This window comes from Mustela nivalis (genome assembly GCF_964662115.1).
Source record: "Mustela nivalis genome assembly, chromosome: 9".
Taxonomy (NCBI): Eukaryota; Metazoa; Chordata; class Mammalia; order Carnivora; family Mustelidae; genus Mustela; species Mustela nivalis.
In genome coordinates, this window is record NC_139028.1 from 24,145,589 (window position 1) to 24,162,524 (window position 16,936).

Below are 16,936 nucleotides of genomic sequence, written 5' to 3' on the forward strand. Positions count from 1 at the left end.
TGTACACTCCTTTGTTGTAGATTAATTATGTGTGGATTTATTTCTTCACTCTCAGTTCCGTCCCATTGATCTGTGTGTCTGTTTTTGTACCAATACCACACTTAAAAAAAATTAAAGTATAATTAATGTACAGTGTTATAATAGTTTCAAACGTACAGTATGGTGATTTTATAATTCTGTACATTTCTTGGTGCTCATCAACATAAGTACTATTAATTCCCTTTATCTCTACCATACTGTTTTGATTGTTGTAGCTTTGTAGTCTAGTTTGAAATCAGGTAGCTTGATGCTTCCAGCTTTCTTCTTTCCTCAAGATTGCTTTGGCTGTTCCAGGTTTTTTATAGTTCTATATAAATTTTAGAATGGCTTGTTCTAGTTCTGTGAAGTATGCCATTGGAATTTTGATAAGTATTGCATTGAATCTGTATTACTTTGAGTGATGTGGACATTTTAACAATATGAATTCTTCCAATCCATGAGCATGGAATAGGTTTCCATGTATTTGTGTCTTCAATTTCTTGATTTTAAAAGTCATTCATTTTGATGAGAAAGCCATTGAGAACTATCAGTTGTTAATTTCCATTGCTGTGTAACATTTCGTTTATGAATATAATGTATAAGGGATATAAGGGCCTTTTTTGGGCCAGGATTTTTCAAAAATTCACACAGTATTTTTGTTGTGGGCATTCTTGTGTTTGTTTTCTGGTCACGAGTTCTTATAGATTTTACAGTGAGAAGTAGAATTGCTGTATTACAGGGTATATGCATCTTCAGCTTCAGTAGACAGTGATAAAATGTTTTCCAAGGTGTTCATACCAGTTTTTATCAAGTTATTTTTACTCCCACTACCAGTGAGTTTCTGCTCTACAACCTCTCAGACACTTTGGTATCATCAGAGTTTTTAAGTCTTGCTGATTTATATAAAATAGTATTTTACTAAGATTTTCATCTTCATTTCTGAATATTATTAAACTTGAACATCTTTTACATATATTAGTCATTTGAATTTTATCTTCTGTTAAATACTGTTCATGTCTTTTATCATTTTTCTGTTGGATTGTTTGCCTATTTCTTATTATTTTTAGGAGTTCTCCATATTAGTTACATGTGTTGGGAGCATCTTTTCCCCATTTCTGAGTTTTAGTGTTTTATGTTTAATGTCTTTTGATGATCAAAAGTTTTTTTATTTTTCTGGTTGATTTTTCCTTAATGGATTCTTTTTGTTTTGTTTATGAAGTATTTCCCTAAATCAAAATCTTAAAGCTCTTCTCCTGTTAGAAAAAAATAACTTCTCTTCTCAAAGTCAAGTTTGACTTTGGCATTTTATCGGCCGGCAGTTGTGTCTTTTTCTGTGTTTTGAGGTAAGGATTCATTTTCCTTTTCCCACATTGATAATCACTTGTCCCAAGACCAGTTACTGAAGTTTAGCTTTGACCTACTGATGTCTTTGCCATTTCCTGCCAAATTCACATGGGCCTATTTGTGTGCTGTCTTTTCTATTCCATTGATATCCCCCACCCCATTGTTTAACAAAATACAGTCAGTTCTGTCGGTTCTTGGTTCTTGTTATTTATGGTAGTCATGCAAAGTTGCTGTGAAAACTGAATGAGTGAATATGGACCCGTTGCTCCTATGGGAGATATGGGGATTGGTTCCTGCCAGCTTGTGGTCATAACATTTTTGTCAACTGATCACTACATAACCTTGTTTTGTGTGTGTCTCTTTAAAGACACGTTATTCAGTATATATGGTTGAGTTAATAACTTTGAATTCAGAGTGGATGGCACTGATAATTCATGCCACAGTAAATCTTATCTAACATAAGGCATACCACAGCTTCTTGTGTGTAAGACTAGGCAGCACTTCCACAGTTCACTTTGGAGCCATTTTCAATAGTGAAATCACCAACCAAAATCACACAAAGATGTGAAAACCATGGCACTAAATCACGGAAAGTTTACAATGTGAGTTTACAATGAAAGTTTACAATTTGTTTGCAATGCAAGAGCTGATGCAGGATGCAGAGTGCTGGCCTGTTATATCTCAGCAGGAATTGTGCACCTCAGATTAGTATCTACAAATGACTGGGAACATGCTGCAAATACTGATTTGGGGGTTACAAACGAATTTTATGGAGTGGGCGAATTTGCAAACAATGCTTTAATAATGATGCTTGACTAAACTATGAAATCTTGTTAGAAGCAGTCTTTCAGGAGACCATTACCTTTAGCACCTTTTTTCCTCTCATGCTTACACATGTTTTATAACATTTTATTTTAAGAGAATAACTTTAATGCAATGGATCTCTCAGATACAAAGTTCTGATTGCCAAATGCCATTATCTCAATAAAAAAACACTTCTTGCTAGAGAATGTTTTTATTTATAATCTCAGTATTGTTATTTAGTTCACAGGTAAATGAATTTTAGGAAAGAATTGCAACCCTTAAAATACTGAAAACAAATGTAAATTATTAAACCCTTATTACTGTGACTTTTGTGTGAGGATCATATTTTCTCATAGGCACTCTTAGTAACTTAAGGCATAAGTTTTTTAAAGGCAAGTGCCCTTTAGAGGTTTTTAAAATGTCAACTCTATTAAATCCTCATCCGTTGGTGATATTTCTCCATGTGAACATCAGTAAAGGAGTCCAAGAAAGATAAATGAAGATTGTATACTTTATAAATCAAACCTCTCACAAAATGCATTTATTGAGACTTGGCTAGTTTATCCTTTATTCACCATTTAAGATTCTTAAGTGCATTGTTGGTGTTAATTTGATAAGTGTGCCAAGAGAATAATATCCAGAAACTTTGGCTGTTCATCTTTTTTTTATATACACAGCATATATTTTATTTCTTAATTTTTTGAAATGTTTTATTATTTCATATATATGCAATATCATATATGAAATATTTATATATTTAATATATTAATATTAATAAATATTAGTATTTAAATATATATGAAATGAATGAAATGAAATGAACATATGAATATATATTTCATATATAAGTAAAATATAACATAAAATGTACTGTTTTAACCATTTTTAACTGTATATAGTTTGATGGCATGAAGCACATTCATGGTGCCATCCATCTCCAGAACTTTTTCATGCTCCCAGACTGTCCCCATGAATCTGTCCCCATGAATCAGCAACTCCTCGTTCCCCATCCCCTTCCTCGGCCCCTGGCAACCATCATTCTACTTTTTGCCTCTATGAATTTGGCTACTCCACAGATAACTCCTATAAGCTTTAACCATATGGTATTTGTCCTTTTCTGTCTGGTTTCTTTCAGTTAACATTGTCTTCAAAGTTCATTCATGTGTCACAATTTCCTTCCTTTTCAAAGCCGAATAATATTCCATCGTGTGGATAGACCACATTTTCCTTATTCGATCATCCATCTATGGATAGCAAGGTCATTTCCATCTTTTGGCTGTTGTGCATAATGCTGCTAGGAACATTGGTGTACAAATCTTCCCAAGGCCAAGTTTTCAGTTCTTTTTTTATATATTCACAAGTAGGATTGCTGGATCATATGGTAATTACAGGTTTAATTTTTTGAGGAACTGCCATACTGTTTTCCACCGTAGCTATGCCATTTTACATTCTCGCCAGCAAGGCACATATATTCATCTTTAGTTACTGAACAGTGCCTGTTTTTCTGAAGTATGGCATAAATCATTGACTTTTGCGTATGAAATGTGAAGTGTGTGGATACTAAAGTAATCAGTATTAAATTTGTTGTGGCTGTAGTTTTTGCAGAATAATTTAACTTGTGCTAGGTAGCAAATATTTCTGACTGCTCCTGATTCATTGTTTTATCATTTCATCTCTTATTTTTGGAATCTCCATGGAGAGGTACACATAATTATGCATTTCAATGGTAGCTATGAAGCATTTTTTTCTCAAGTACTCAGATCTCAGCTTATTAATAAACTTGCTTTTTTTTATTTTGTAAAGTACATTTGATAAACACTCAAAAATGATTAGAAAACTCATTGATTAGCATACTTACAGAGTGCTAATTATATGCAAAATTCCAGCCCTTGATTGATAAAGAGAAGCATTATGGGATATGGACATTACCCTCGAGAGCTATACAGTCTAATGCCATCAGACATAAACATGTGAAAAGTCACATCACTGTACACAATTTAAATTATAATGGCATATGGGACAAAAATGATGCCATGCCAACACGTGATTGATGAATCACCCACTGACTATTTTAGGCAATAGATTCCATGAGCTCAGCTCAAAGGAAATGGATCATTATGGCAGGAGGTATCTGGAAAGGCTTCATCTGTGAAGTAGATTCTGAGCAAGGTGTTGAAAAATACATAACATTTAGGCAGGTGGAGAAGAGAGGGAAAGACCTTCCAGTTAAGGAGGAATAAAATTATTAGGGTCAGACATTTTTAGTGCCTGAATCATTAATTGGCACTAATTGGCATAGTCCTGGGACCCCAAAAAAATTAGATCAAATCTATTTAACAAAAATTATAAGTCAGTCCCCCAGGTGTATATTAATGCTACCATGTTCCCTGGGTAGTGATGGTAGTAGTGATAGGGGTAGCAGTAGAAGCAATAACCATTGGATATTTATTAAGTGCATTCTAGGTGCCAGGCACTGTGCTACACATTTTTACCCGTTTTATCTCCATTCATTCTATAAGCAACCCTATAAGCTAGGAGCTAGGGGCTATCTCTTATGCCTTTTTATGGATGAGACTCAGCCCAAATAATTTACCCACCACCCTACAGAGTAGTGGAGTCAGTCCTGACTTACATCCAGGCAATGGTTTTAGAATAGCAGGTGTTACCCTGGACAGTACCTCCATAACACTAAATGTAGAAGGATCTAGTGAAATTTTTTTTTTTTTTAATTACCTGTAAACTGCAACTTCTCCATATGGCTGATGTTTAACATTTTGGTAATCCCTGGTTATGAGCCAGAATGGTTTGTAAACAGCTCTACAGGGTTGCATGCAGAGGGATGAACTAGTAGTTTGTTCCTGGTGAAGGCTTGTTTCAACTTGATAGCTTCTGTAGGTGTTCAGGAGGAGAGATAATGGGGGGTAATCTGTCCTGTAAACAGCTGAGTAATGACCTTAAATTTGTGTATTCACAGCTGAAAGATGGCATGCATCTTCGATTTTCTTCTAAAGAAAACTACTCTGTTCAAGAGACTAATATCCATTACTTTTTGGAGAAAATAGGAAATTGATAATTTTTGTACCTTTGGTAACTTGACCAGTCAGTCCCACTGCTTTAGTTCTGTGGTTTGGGAACACTGATACAGTTTTAAGAGGTATTTTGACTGTAATAGTTTTCAGTTATTTTAATAAGTTGCTATTTCTGTGATTTGTGCATGATGCCATATACTGTTGACGTGAAATATTCCTGTGTTTAGTAAAGATAGCATACATGACTCAACAGACTAAGGATGCAAAATGTATGACTTAGCATGCTGGTTGGGCCACAGAAACCCAAGCAAGTCACCTCGGTTTACTCTCCTGTAAACAGAGATAAGTGTTAGTTTGTCTATTTCAGAAGGTGGTTATGGAAATTACTAGGCTTTAAAAGATTGTGAATCTCGGTGTGGGGACACTTGGCTTTTGGGGAACTTCAAACCAAGAATTAATGTATCTACCTCCTGAATTTTGAGTGAGTGCAACATTAAAGACTTGAGATTTTCCCAAGTGGAATCTGGCCACATAGAAAGGTAGGGCTGGATGCATATTTGTTGATGAAGGAGTCAAAAGGGGGAATAAGAGTGGAATTCTCCTTGGAAGCCATTGAAGTAAAGGATATAATGAATGTTAAACTTTTTTCATTGTTCTTGTGATTGCTGAAAGTGTATAGAAAGTGCTTTCTTAAATTTTTATTTCAGAATGCCTGATATCATAAGATATAGACAACTCGCTTAAGCCAACGTTTCTGGACAGTAAGAAGCTGTGCAAATCAAGAAAGAAGTGCTTAGAAATATTTTCACATAAAGAGGTACTTTGGTCTAAATAGCAGTATTTTCTTTTTTATGTGTGTATGTATTTTTATATTTTAAAGTATTTTCGTAAGTTTTTTCTTCTCAGATACTTTTTCATCAAAATCATAAAATTCTTGGGCTAACGTGTTTAGATCAGACATTTCAAGTGCCCTGTTTACATCTAGTAGACCCTGGGCATGACAGGAAGTCATGTTTGCTAGCCTGCTGTTGTAGATGAGGAAATGGACTCTTTGCCCAACATCAGACGTGCCGTATGTGCAGTATAGGTCTTTTGTAGACGATATGGACAGCTCTGAATTCCTACTTGCTGATAACAGAGTCACAGTTTTACGCATATCTTTGGTGCCACTGATATAACGAAGTAAAGAATTTGGGTTAGGTATTTTAATGTCTGTCCTGCTTTTAAGGTGAAGCCCAGTGCTGTGCTAAGTGAAGAGAGTAGCAGTGCCATACTAAAAAAGTATAATCCCAAGGACTGATTAGGAGTCAGAATTCACATTTCATTTGGCAGTGTTGAGTGTGTCTCGGGCTTTATTGCTGGTTGGGTGTTGTTTTTTTTTTTTTTTGTAATCTTCTACCAAGAAGAGTTGATGTGCCACATTAACACTTGAATGTAGTTTAGTGTACAGCTGAGACTGAGAAGTAGGGTGGTTCCGAGTAGGGTGTGAAATCGTGGCAGCGTGGTGTGTTCTGATAAGGATTTATCAGCCATAGTCAAGTCGGGCACTTGGAATACCCAGAGTAAATTTATGAATTGCTGAACTGTAATTCTGCTGACTAATTCGGAAGCTTTATAATTTATTTTCCTTATTTTTCATCCTAAGAAGGCATCCATTTAGGTATATTATATAGTGGTCAGGAGAGGTTAAGTGCAGTGAAATTGCAGGTATATGTACTGTATGATAAATGAAATTAGAAGTCATACAGGATGGCACTGTCTAGCTTAATTATATTGCCTTGGACGATGTCCCTGAAGTGTTTTTATGGGTGAGATAGCTGCCATTTATGACTTTAGCTGCAGAAGCTTATTAATGGAATACATTATAAACCTTAAAAACGATTATTATGTAGATATATATTTACTGATACAGAAAGTTTTTCATGAGCCATTTAGCAAAAAGGCAGGTTACACAACAACCTAAAAGTAATTCAGTTTTGTTTAAAAAAATATGTATCTACATAGCATGGGAAAATGGCCCAGAAAAAATACACACCATTAGGTGCATCCTCAAGCTTAACCTACTTGCTAAATCTGTTGACCAAAGCTTCCTGGCTGAGGCTTATGGTATGATATGTTTCTGATATGAAAAGCTTTTGGTAACACTTATTTATATGCTTTCATAAAAAGGAAACTACACCTACATGAAAAGTATATGGGGTTACAGGTTTTGTGCTAATTTTCAACTGGACATTTTTTTAAAATTCAGAATGTCTATCACTTGCATTTTTAAAGAACAATTATTTAGAAAGAAGCTTATTAATAGACCTTTATTCATTCATTTATTTAACCTTTCCTGAAGGGAAAAATATGTAACACACCTGTGTACTTTCCCAGAGTAATTATGTTTTACTGGGGTGCACTTATGTTGAAGATCCAAAAGATTTAGAAAATGAAACAGACTAGAGTCCCAGCTACCTCAAATGTCTAAGAATCTGGCAGGGTTTGGGTATAGTGGGCATTTCTCTAAAAAGGAAGCTCTCTGTTGGTGATATTAGGAGTCCACAAAGCAAAAAAAGGGCTTTAAAAAACAAACAAACTTGCAAAAGTTGGGAAATCTACTGATCTAAGAGACTTTTTGAAACTATTCATATTTTCCTCTTCAGACTTTTTTTGTCAACCTCCCCCCTGCCCCCCCCCTAGATTCAGCCTATAAATTTCTCTTTTGTCCTGATAGAAAACTCTCTTTCTGAGCACTGGGTGTTTCTTCATCGGTCTTCCCTTTTTCATCTGAGCTTCTTAAAGGCTGGTCCATACTCAGTCCTCACTTACATCCTGAATTCCTTATGCTGCGGTTTCTACCCGCCGTCTGCACTGAAAGCGCTTCCCTTAAGAGGAACAAACTCCTACCTGCCCAGGCTTTTAGGGATTTAAAAAGTTCTCATCATTTTTGACCTCTTGATATTCTAGGTAAAGATCAGTGACCTCCATCCTCGTACTGTATTCTCAGAGATCTAGCAAAAGTTTTCTCTAAGAGGAACTGGAACCTGAGCAAGGTCAGTCGTGAGCCGACCATCGTCCGCCTCCTGTCTCACCTGCTCTCCCGATGTGTATTTCATATTTTAGCGAACTGCATCGTACCTTGTCTCCTGTCTCTTGTGCCTGTTCACATTCTAGTATGTCCTGTGCCTGCAGTGCTCTCCTCCACCGTGTCCACCCATTCTTCATCGTCTTTCAAAATGGCTCTGGTTTTACCTTCAGCCTCCTCGATCGTACTTCCAAAAGCGAATCACTTCTTCTGTTTGAATTCACTATTTCTGTGTTCCTTATTTCAGGTATTGTGTTATCCCGTGTATTTCCTTCTAGACTGTGGATGCCCTGAGGGGAGTATGGATTATATTCATTCTCACTTTCTTTCGTGTGTAGCGCAGTGCTTGGCACAGAGTCAGTGTCTGGTTCATCTTTGTTGAATGACACTAAATGAGATGATTGTGAGGGCACACATTTTATGAATAAATGAATGGGCAGATAGGCTTAATGGGAACCACTTGATAAAGTGTGAAAAAAGAGATAGTAGAGAAAACTATTTATTTCCTTTCGGCCACCCTTTTATTTCTCTTTGCTTCCTCACTCCCTAACTCCTTTTTAAAAATTAATATTCTAAATTTCACATGGTCCAATTTGGAATTTTTTTCACAGACAGTTGATAATAATGAGAAATAAAAAGTCATGTGGCAAATTATTAGGTCATTTCCAGATATAGCACTTAAAATGTTTCTATTTCAGAGAGATAATATATGAAAGCAGAAGAATGTGTGTGTTTGCAGTGGGTTCAGTGGTTCAAATGGGTGAACTTAATCCTTAAAGCAAATTTCCTTCCCACCCTTAGTCTTCCTTTCCTCTCTCTGGTGTCAACCATAGGTACTAATTTTACTAATTTCTATTTTATCCTATCCATTTATAAGCAGATCAATCTATTTTTTGTAAGCTTTAATAGGTATAGTTTGGGAGTCTATAGGTTGGCTTTTTTTTTTTTAAGTTGTGAGTGAGACCAGTAGTCTTCACACTTTATGGTACTCTACCATAAAGTTTTTTGATGAAGTAATAATGGTCTTGCATACCAGCATAAAGATCTATCTTGTATACCTTCTTGTGTTAGTGATCAGAAATACTGTTTTCAGTTGTGTTCAGTTTCATACTGATTTTGACCTTGACCCTTTGATTGAGAACATAAAGTACAAATGGAGTTTCAGGTGACTGGATATTCTGTTCTGATACTAATCTACTTGGCGAAAACGTACTGAGCAGCTTATCTGCCGATTTGCACTTCATCCTGACTTTCTCCAGGCACTTTCTCCAAGCACTTTTATAGTTAGGATTTGAGGCACAAAGCAGTTGAGATTTTCACAGGCACACTCCAGGACTTGGTAATGGAACCAAGCAACATCACCCAAGATTCCTGGCTCTTGGCTTTCAGAACCAATTCAGAATACTTTTAGAAATGCATTAAAACTCTGCCAACTGTAGAGGTAGTCAGATGTAATGTGACACCTGTTCTTTCCAGAAAGTCATAGATTACCCCCCATCCCCTCCAAAAAACTTTTAAAAGGCTCCAGTTAAAGATCTTTTTCCATCCTGTATTTCCTCATTATTCGGTCTGTTTGGTTTTCAGTTTTCCTTTCCCACCTACTGTTCCTCCCAAAACTGCCCCAACAGATTTTTACATAGATTTATGTTACTGATCCATTTTGCAGTCTTAATGTCCTAATTCAAAACTCATGTATTAATGTGTACACTATCTGCATTCCTGGAAAGCTAGTCCAGTGAACTATCCTGGAAAATGACCAGGGAAGGCGCCTGGCATTTCTTTTAAGTCTTTAGGAAAAAAGGAAGATATAAAACAAACAAACAAACAAAACAAAACCTAGACTATTTGGAAGAATTGTTAAAAGCATGAGGCCACGAGGAACAACTTGTTAAGTTCCCATGATTGCTGGCTTACTAGCATTTATTTTAATTTGAGTGTGTCTCTGATGTTGCCATTTTTTGGTTTGCATATATTTAAGGTGTGTATAAGATTTTTGCCCTTGTATTGGTTGCAGTGGTTCTAAAGCCTCCGTTTAAAGATGCTGTTTAAACTGGGGGAGTATTATTCTGACAGTGACAGTTCAGCACCCTTCCCACTCACTTTTTATTCTTTTGAACTGCTAATTGTATAGAAGGTGGCAGTGTAACTTTTTTGACGTTTGTTGAACGTATCTACAAATTCTGTTGGCATTCTGCTTGAGACAGGTCCTTGATGGGTACTGTGCTGTCTGTCACTAGTGGCCTTGGTCCTGCTCTGTGTTGTCTGCTCTTGGTGATAAGTTTACGTCATAAAAGAACCGTCCACCTGAAGGCTCCCGGAGCCTTCGATGAACACACCGTTCAGTTCTGACACAATCAGTGCTGGCATAGAAGACAGCGGCAGACATTTATCACTCTGTGTTGACAGAAAGAACACAGGTTCTACCTTTAAGCTTACAAATGAGGAGACTGACTGAAGGCAGCCACGAATTTTCAAGATAACCTGTGATATCATTATTATGAAATGCACCTGATGGTCTAAACCTTGGTAAATGAAACTTTCGTTCAGTAGGTGGACATGTGCTTAGTTGTATCTACTGTGTGTTCTAGGCATTTGTGAATTGGTTTCACAGAGGACAGTGGACATGGGCCTGGTGGTAATCCAGGGAATGAAGCAAGTTTAGAGATTACTTTTTCTTTTTTAACGGTTTATTTATTTATGAGGGAGAGGGAGGGAGAGGAGGGGCAGAAGGAGAGGGAGAGAGAGAATCCCAAGCAGACTCCACACCCAGTGTGGAGCCCTATGTGGGGCTCCATCTCACAACCCTGAGATCATGACCTGAACCGAAGCCAAGAGTCTGACGTTCAGGCAACCCTAAAACCACTTCTGTATTCATGAGTTGTTTTTTTTTTCCCTCAAATTCTTATTACAAATCCAAGAGAAAAATTTTAGCCCATCCATAGGTATGAAAATTAAAGTAGAGAGGTTACATAACTAGCTTATATTCTACCCAGCTAGTAGATAACAGAGCCTGAGTCTCCTACGTTCGTGTGCTTTCTACCATGCTACAACCTCCTGTAATATATAGTTAGTAACATCTGTATGTTTTAGAGTTTTGCAACAGCCCTGGAATTCCAAACTGCATTTGGATATTTTAAGGCTTTAAGGCAACCCTGAAATCCAAGTAGTAGAGATATTTATATCTTACTTTACAGACGAAGACATGGGAGTCCTAGAGAAATAGTGTCTTGCCCAGTGACACCACACTGTAGAGCTGAGTGGCGAATTCTCTGCTCTTTCTACTCAGCACGTGGGGGCTAGTGTCACTTGTCAGCAGACGTTTGTTGAGTTCTGTGCCATGCACTGTGCCAGATGCTGTGAGCCCCTACTGGGGAAATTAAACTACCCACCTCCGCTCCCCTTTGTAATGTGGTCATGGAGTTAGGACAGTCCCATGAGAAAAATGCCCAATGCTCAGTATCATTAAACTGTATAAGCCAAAGTAAACCAGTGTGACACAGTGAAGTAAATGTGTCACTTCCATGGGTAAACAGTACGCAGCATGGTCTGGCTTATATCTAACAGCCTTCTGAGAAGTTTTTAATGCTCATACCCATGGGTTGCTTCTAGGACCATATACCAGTAGTCATTTTCAGCCTCTTCAGTTCCACTTGCTGCTTCTCTTTTAGCTGTGTTCAGCCCTCTTCTGTTTTAAGAGGGAAAATCTGGACAGTTGCCCCCAATTCCCTACTCCTTCCTGTTTCTGCCTTATTTATCAGCCCATTTCATCCTCCCCTGCTTGTCTGCTGCCCTTCTAATAAAAACTTCTCAACGTATTGACTGTATACTCTCCTCTGGTTATTCCTTTTGTTTTCTTTCATGACTCTGCTTCCTCTGCCTGTTCCTTAAACATCAGTGTCCCGGAGAGTTCTGTTGTCCTGCCATTCTGACTGGTAATATTTCCTATATCCTGCTGATGTCTAAATCTTCCCCTCCAGCTCACGTTTCTCACCCTACTGCAGGCTGTTCCCTTGGATAGTCCACAAACGCCTTGGGTTGAATGTGTTGTATACAGTGGGATTCATCATTTTCTTCTGTACAACTCAGTCTCTTCATATTTTCTTTTTACTTAATGGTATCATCAGTCACCTAGCCACCTGTACTAGAAATCTGAGGGTCAGTCTTTTCCTTCTCCTCAGCCCCCATAATTCCCAAAAAGCTTGCTTTCTAAATTGACCTTGAATCTGCCACTGCTTTCTCTTTGTACTACCACTGTATCACCTCAGGCCCTCATCATCTCTCTCCTGTTTTGTTTTGGGTGTTCTTTTTTTTAAACGTTTTATAGCATTGCACTTTATTTTTTATTAAAGTATAACTAACATACAATGTTATGTTAGTTTCAGATATATAACAATCCTGTATATCACTCAATACTCACCATGGTTAAGTGTGGTCAGCATGCAGTATTGCACACATACAACGTTATTACCATATTATTACATACATACAACATTATTACCATAGTATTACATACATACAACCACATACAATGTTATTACCATATTATTACATACATACAACATACATATGTTATTGCCATATTATTACATACATACAACATACAACATTATTACCATATTACTGTATTCCCTGTGCTGTACTTTTTATTTATCTCCATGACTCTTTTATAACTGGAAGTCTGTATCTCTTAATCCTTTTTATATATTTCGCCCATCTCCCCACTTGTCTCCCGTCTGTCAACCATGTTTTTCTTTGTATTTAAAAGTCTGGTTTGCATGGCTGCATGGCTCAGTCAGTTAAGCATCTGCCATCGGCTCATGTCGTGATCCCAGGGTCCTGATACTGAATCTCACGTCAGGCTCTCTGCTCAATGGGAGCCTGCTTCTCCCTCTCCCCACCCCTCCTGTACTCTCTCTCTCTCTGTCAAATAAATAAATAAAATCTTAAAAAAAAAATAAAAGTTTGGTTTTGGGGTACCTGGGTGGCTCAGTCTATCAGGCATCCAACTCTTGATTTCTACTCAGGTCATGAGATCAAGCCCCACACTGAGCTCCATGCTCAGTGGGGAGCCTGCTTGAGATTCTCTCCTTCTCCTACCTCTTCTCCCCCTCTCAAATACATAAATAAAATCTCAGAAAAAAAAGAAGATTTTGTTTTGGTTTTGTTTTTTAAATTCCGTAAAGAAGTGAAATCCCATGGTATTTGTTTTTCTCTTATTTCATTCAGCATAATGCCCTCTAGGTCCATCCATTTTGTCCCAAATAGCAAGATCTCATTCTTTTTTTTTTTTATGGCTGAGTAATATTCCAGTGTGTGTGTGTGTGTGTGTGTGTGTGTGTGTGTGTACACCACATCTTCTGTATCCATTCATCTGTTGAATGAAGCTTGGGTTGCTTCCTAACCTTGACTGTAGTAAATATTGCTGCATTAAACGTAGGGGTGTATATACCTTTTCAAATTATTTTCTTTGGGTGATTGTTCACTGGAGAAAATACTGGATTGTATGGTTTCTCTATTTTTAATTTTTGGAGGAACCTCAATGTAGTTTTCTACAGTGGCTGTACCAGTTTACATCCCCACCAGCAGTGCATGAGGGATCCAATTACTCCACATCCCCTCCCAACACTTATTTCTTGTCTTTTTGATACTAGCCAATTTGACTGATGTAAGGTGGTATCTTATTGTGGTTTTGATTTGCATTTCCCTGATGATTAGTGATATTGAACATCTTTTCATGGGCCTGCTAGCCACCTGTAGTCTTCTTTGGAAAAGAGTCTTCAGATCCTCTGCCTATTTTTTAATCAGATCATTTGTTTGTTTGTTTTTAGTGTTGAGTTGTATAAATTCTTTACATATTCCGGACACTAACCCCTTATTGGATATATCACTTGCAAATGTCTTTTCCCATCTAGTTTTTGTTTTCTTGATGGTTTCCTTTGCTGTGCAAAAGCTTTTTATTTTGATGGAGTCCCAATAGTTTATTTTTGCTTTATTTTCCTTGCCTGAGGTCTCCTATGTTTCTGTAGTGTCCTTCTAGCTCTTCGCGCTACCTTCAATCTGTATTCCTTCATATTCATCAGCCATTTGATTGTCAGAATGGGTTTTCCAAAAACTTTGGTGGTTATATTCCCTTCCTTAATACCTGTTAATTTCTTCTTGTTTTCTACAGAATAAAGTTCAGCTTCTTTAAAAAAAAATTTTTTTTATTGTGTTATGTTAGTCACCATACTGTACATCATTAGTTTTTGATGGAGTGTTCCATGATTCATTGTTTGCCTATGGATGGGACTGGAGGAGGTTATGCTCCATGAAATAAGTCAAGCAGAGAAAGTCAGTTATCATTTGGTTTCACTTATTTGTGGAACATAAGGAATAGCACGAAAGTTCAGCTTCTTAATATAGCACACATGACCTGCTGTGAGGTTCCTGTTTAGTTACTCCTGATGCTGTTTTCTGTTAGACCATGTACATTCACATTGTTAAACACCTTTTTTCATGATATCCTTTCTTAGAGTACTCTTTATTCTCCTTGGTTTTTCTGATTGTTTTAGTAAAAAGCTTGTCATTTGATAGTTGGAACTATAGTAGTCAATTGCCTATATTTCGATTCATACTTAATATAGATCATAGGCCAGCCCCTCAAGAAAAGGGGTTAGCAGACTGTCAGAAATTAGCATGTTTTAATTACCTGTTTTAACCTATGTGTGCATACTGAGAGGATGCTGGAGTTACTGTATGCTTGGACCTGTAGTTAGATGGTGAAGAGTCTACCCAAACTCAATACCAAAAGAAAGGACATTCTGTATTAGTCAGGATTGGGTCCATTCATAAGTAACTGAAAAATGGAACAGCGGTGTAAATAAAACAGAGGGCTATATATCTTCCACTAAATTTCCAGAGATACACAACCACTATGGAAGCTCAGTTCCATGAAGTCCTTAGGACTTAAGTTCCTGTCAGCTCTTTGTTCCACCATCCTTGGGGTATGTTCCGTGGGCCCATAGTACAAAGTGGTATTTGTTTCCTAGACAACAGAATTGACCTAGAGACAAAGAAGGAGGCAAAGGGTACGTTCTGGCTATCTTTTAAGGAGGATTCCCAGAAGCTGCCATAGACTGTTTCTATCTCATCAACTAGAACTTAGTCATATACTCATCCCTAAGTACTATGTGCACAGTGAAAAATTCTTTCACTAAGGTGCCTGGGTGGCTCAGTCGGTTATGTGTCTGACTCTTGATCTCAGCTCAGGTCTTGATCTCAGGGTTGTGAGTTCAAGCCCTGCAATGGGCTCTATGCTGGGTGCGGCGCCTACTTAAAAAAAAAAAAAAGAATTCTTTTACTACGGAAGAAGGGGAGAATAGATTTTGAGGAATAAATATCAAAGGATTCATACAGATTCTTTAGTCTGATGTTGAGTCTCCACCTTTCTTTTTCCTCTTAACACATAAACCCTAGGTACCAGTGAAAAGTCTTCCTGTTACCCTTGACTGGAAATGATTTTCTCCTCATCTACATCTTGTGGCACTGTTAATCTGTACTGCAGTTATCATATGCTAGACTGCATTGCTGTCATTTGTCTGCATATATAGCTCCCCTAAATTGTAAGGTCTTAGCACAGTGTAAATTCCTGAGGACAGTGACCATGTCTCATATGCCTGCAGTGCCTGGGCTAGTGCCTTATAAATAATTGGTTTGCACTAAAAATTTCATATATGGCAAATAAATAACTTTGACAATCTCTTGGTTTCTTGTAGAATTTTAGGAAAGGAAGATGGATCAACCTAGTGGAAGGAGTTTTATGCAAGTATTATGTGAAAAATATAGTCCTGAAAATTTCCCTTACCGTCGTGGTCCTGGTATGGGAGTCCATGTCCCAGCCACACCTCAGGGCTCTCCTATGAAAGGTAAGAAAGATGTGACCTCAAACATTTATGTACTGGGAGCTTAGTACTTAGGACTTCAAACCAGAATATTGTCTTGTTTCCAGATGATTTCCTTTATTTCGGAGTTAGAATTGCATAGCCTTTCTCCCTTGATATGACTTCAGTTTTTTAAAAAACTCAAAACGATTTCTTTTCCTCCTGATTGGCCATAAGGCATCTTAGTTGCACTTTTATGGCATGAACAATATTGAGTGGTAATGTTTCAAACAGGTGTTCTGTCAAGGAACTTGGAGGATACAAGACAGTACAAGACTGGCCTGTGTCCTCAGTGACCTTACAGCCTAGCTGGATTACAAGATATTCACATTTACAAACATATAAGACAGTTTATGTTGACCCAAATAATTGGCACAGTGACTGGGGAAAAAATTTAGGGTAGAGTTAATTAGTATGATCAAGAAAAGATTCAACACTATGAGACTTGAACTAACCCTAATATAGAACTTGGTTAAAGGGGAGATCAAAACATTCTAGGAGAAGGGCTATGTTGTGAGAGAAATCTACAACATTGAGAAATATGTAAGGTGTGTCTGTCACTTACATCTTAACCTCATTTGTATTTCGTAGTTTCTGGAAGTAGTTCTTTGTGAGTGTGGGAGATCAGGATGGAACAGTGTTTTCGTTCTTATGTTCTGAGGAACATAATTCAACTGGTCTTATCACTCCATATGAACTGGAGTGGCAGTAAGAGGTAGATTTCTTACTTGGTCATTTTTTTTCAGGATCCATTA

General features: G+C 37.3%; 1 protein-coding gene across 7 annotated transcripts in view; it reads left to right on the top strand.

Annotated features, from left to right (window-relative positions):
* Window positions 1–16,936, top strand: part of TBCEL (tubulin folding cofactor E like) — a 72,784-nt gene that overhangs the window by 6,839 nt on the left and 49,009 nt on the right. For 3 of the 7 annotated variants that reach the window (XM_082683712.1, XM_082683716.1, XM_082683717.1), the window contains exons 2-3: window positions 5,903–6,012; window positions 16,017–16,166. In XM_082683712.1, the coding sequence (XP_082539838.1) occupies window positions 16,034–16,166 (133 nt within the window). In that variant the 5' untranslated portion in view covers window positions 5,903–6,012; window positions 16,017–16,033. Of the gene's footprint in view, window positions 1–5,596; window positions 5,735–5,902; window positions 6,013–8,144; window positions 8,231–16,016; window positions 16,167–16,936 lie in introns of those variants that run through there. The other 4 variants (XM_082683718.1, XM_082683714.1, XM_082683715.1 and 1 more) reach the window with 4 other exon arrangements.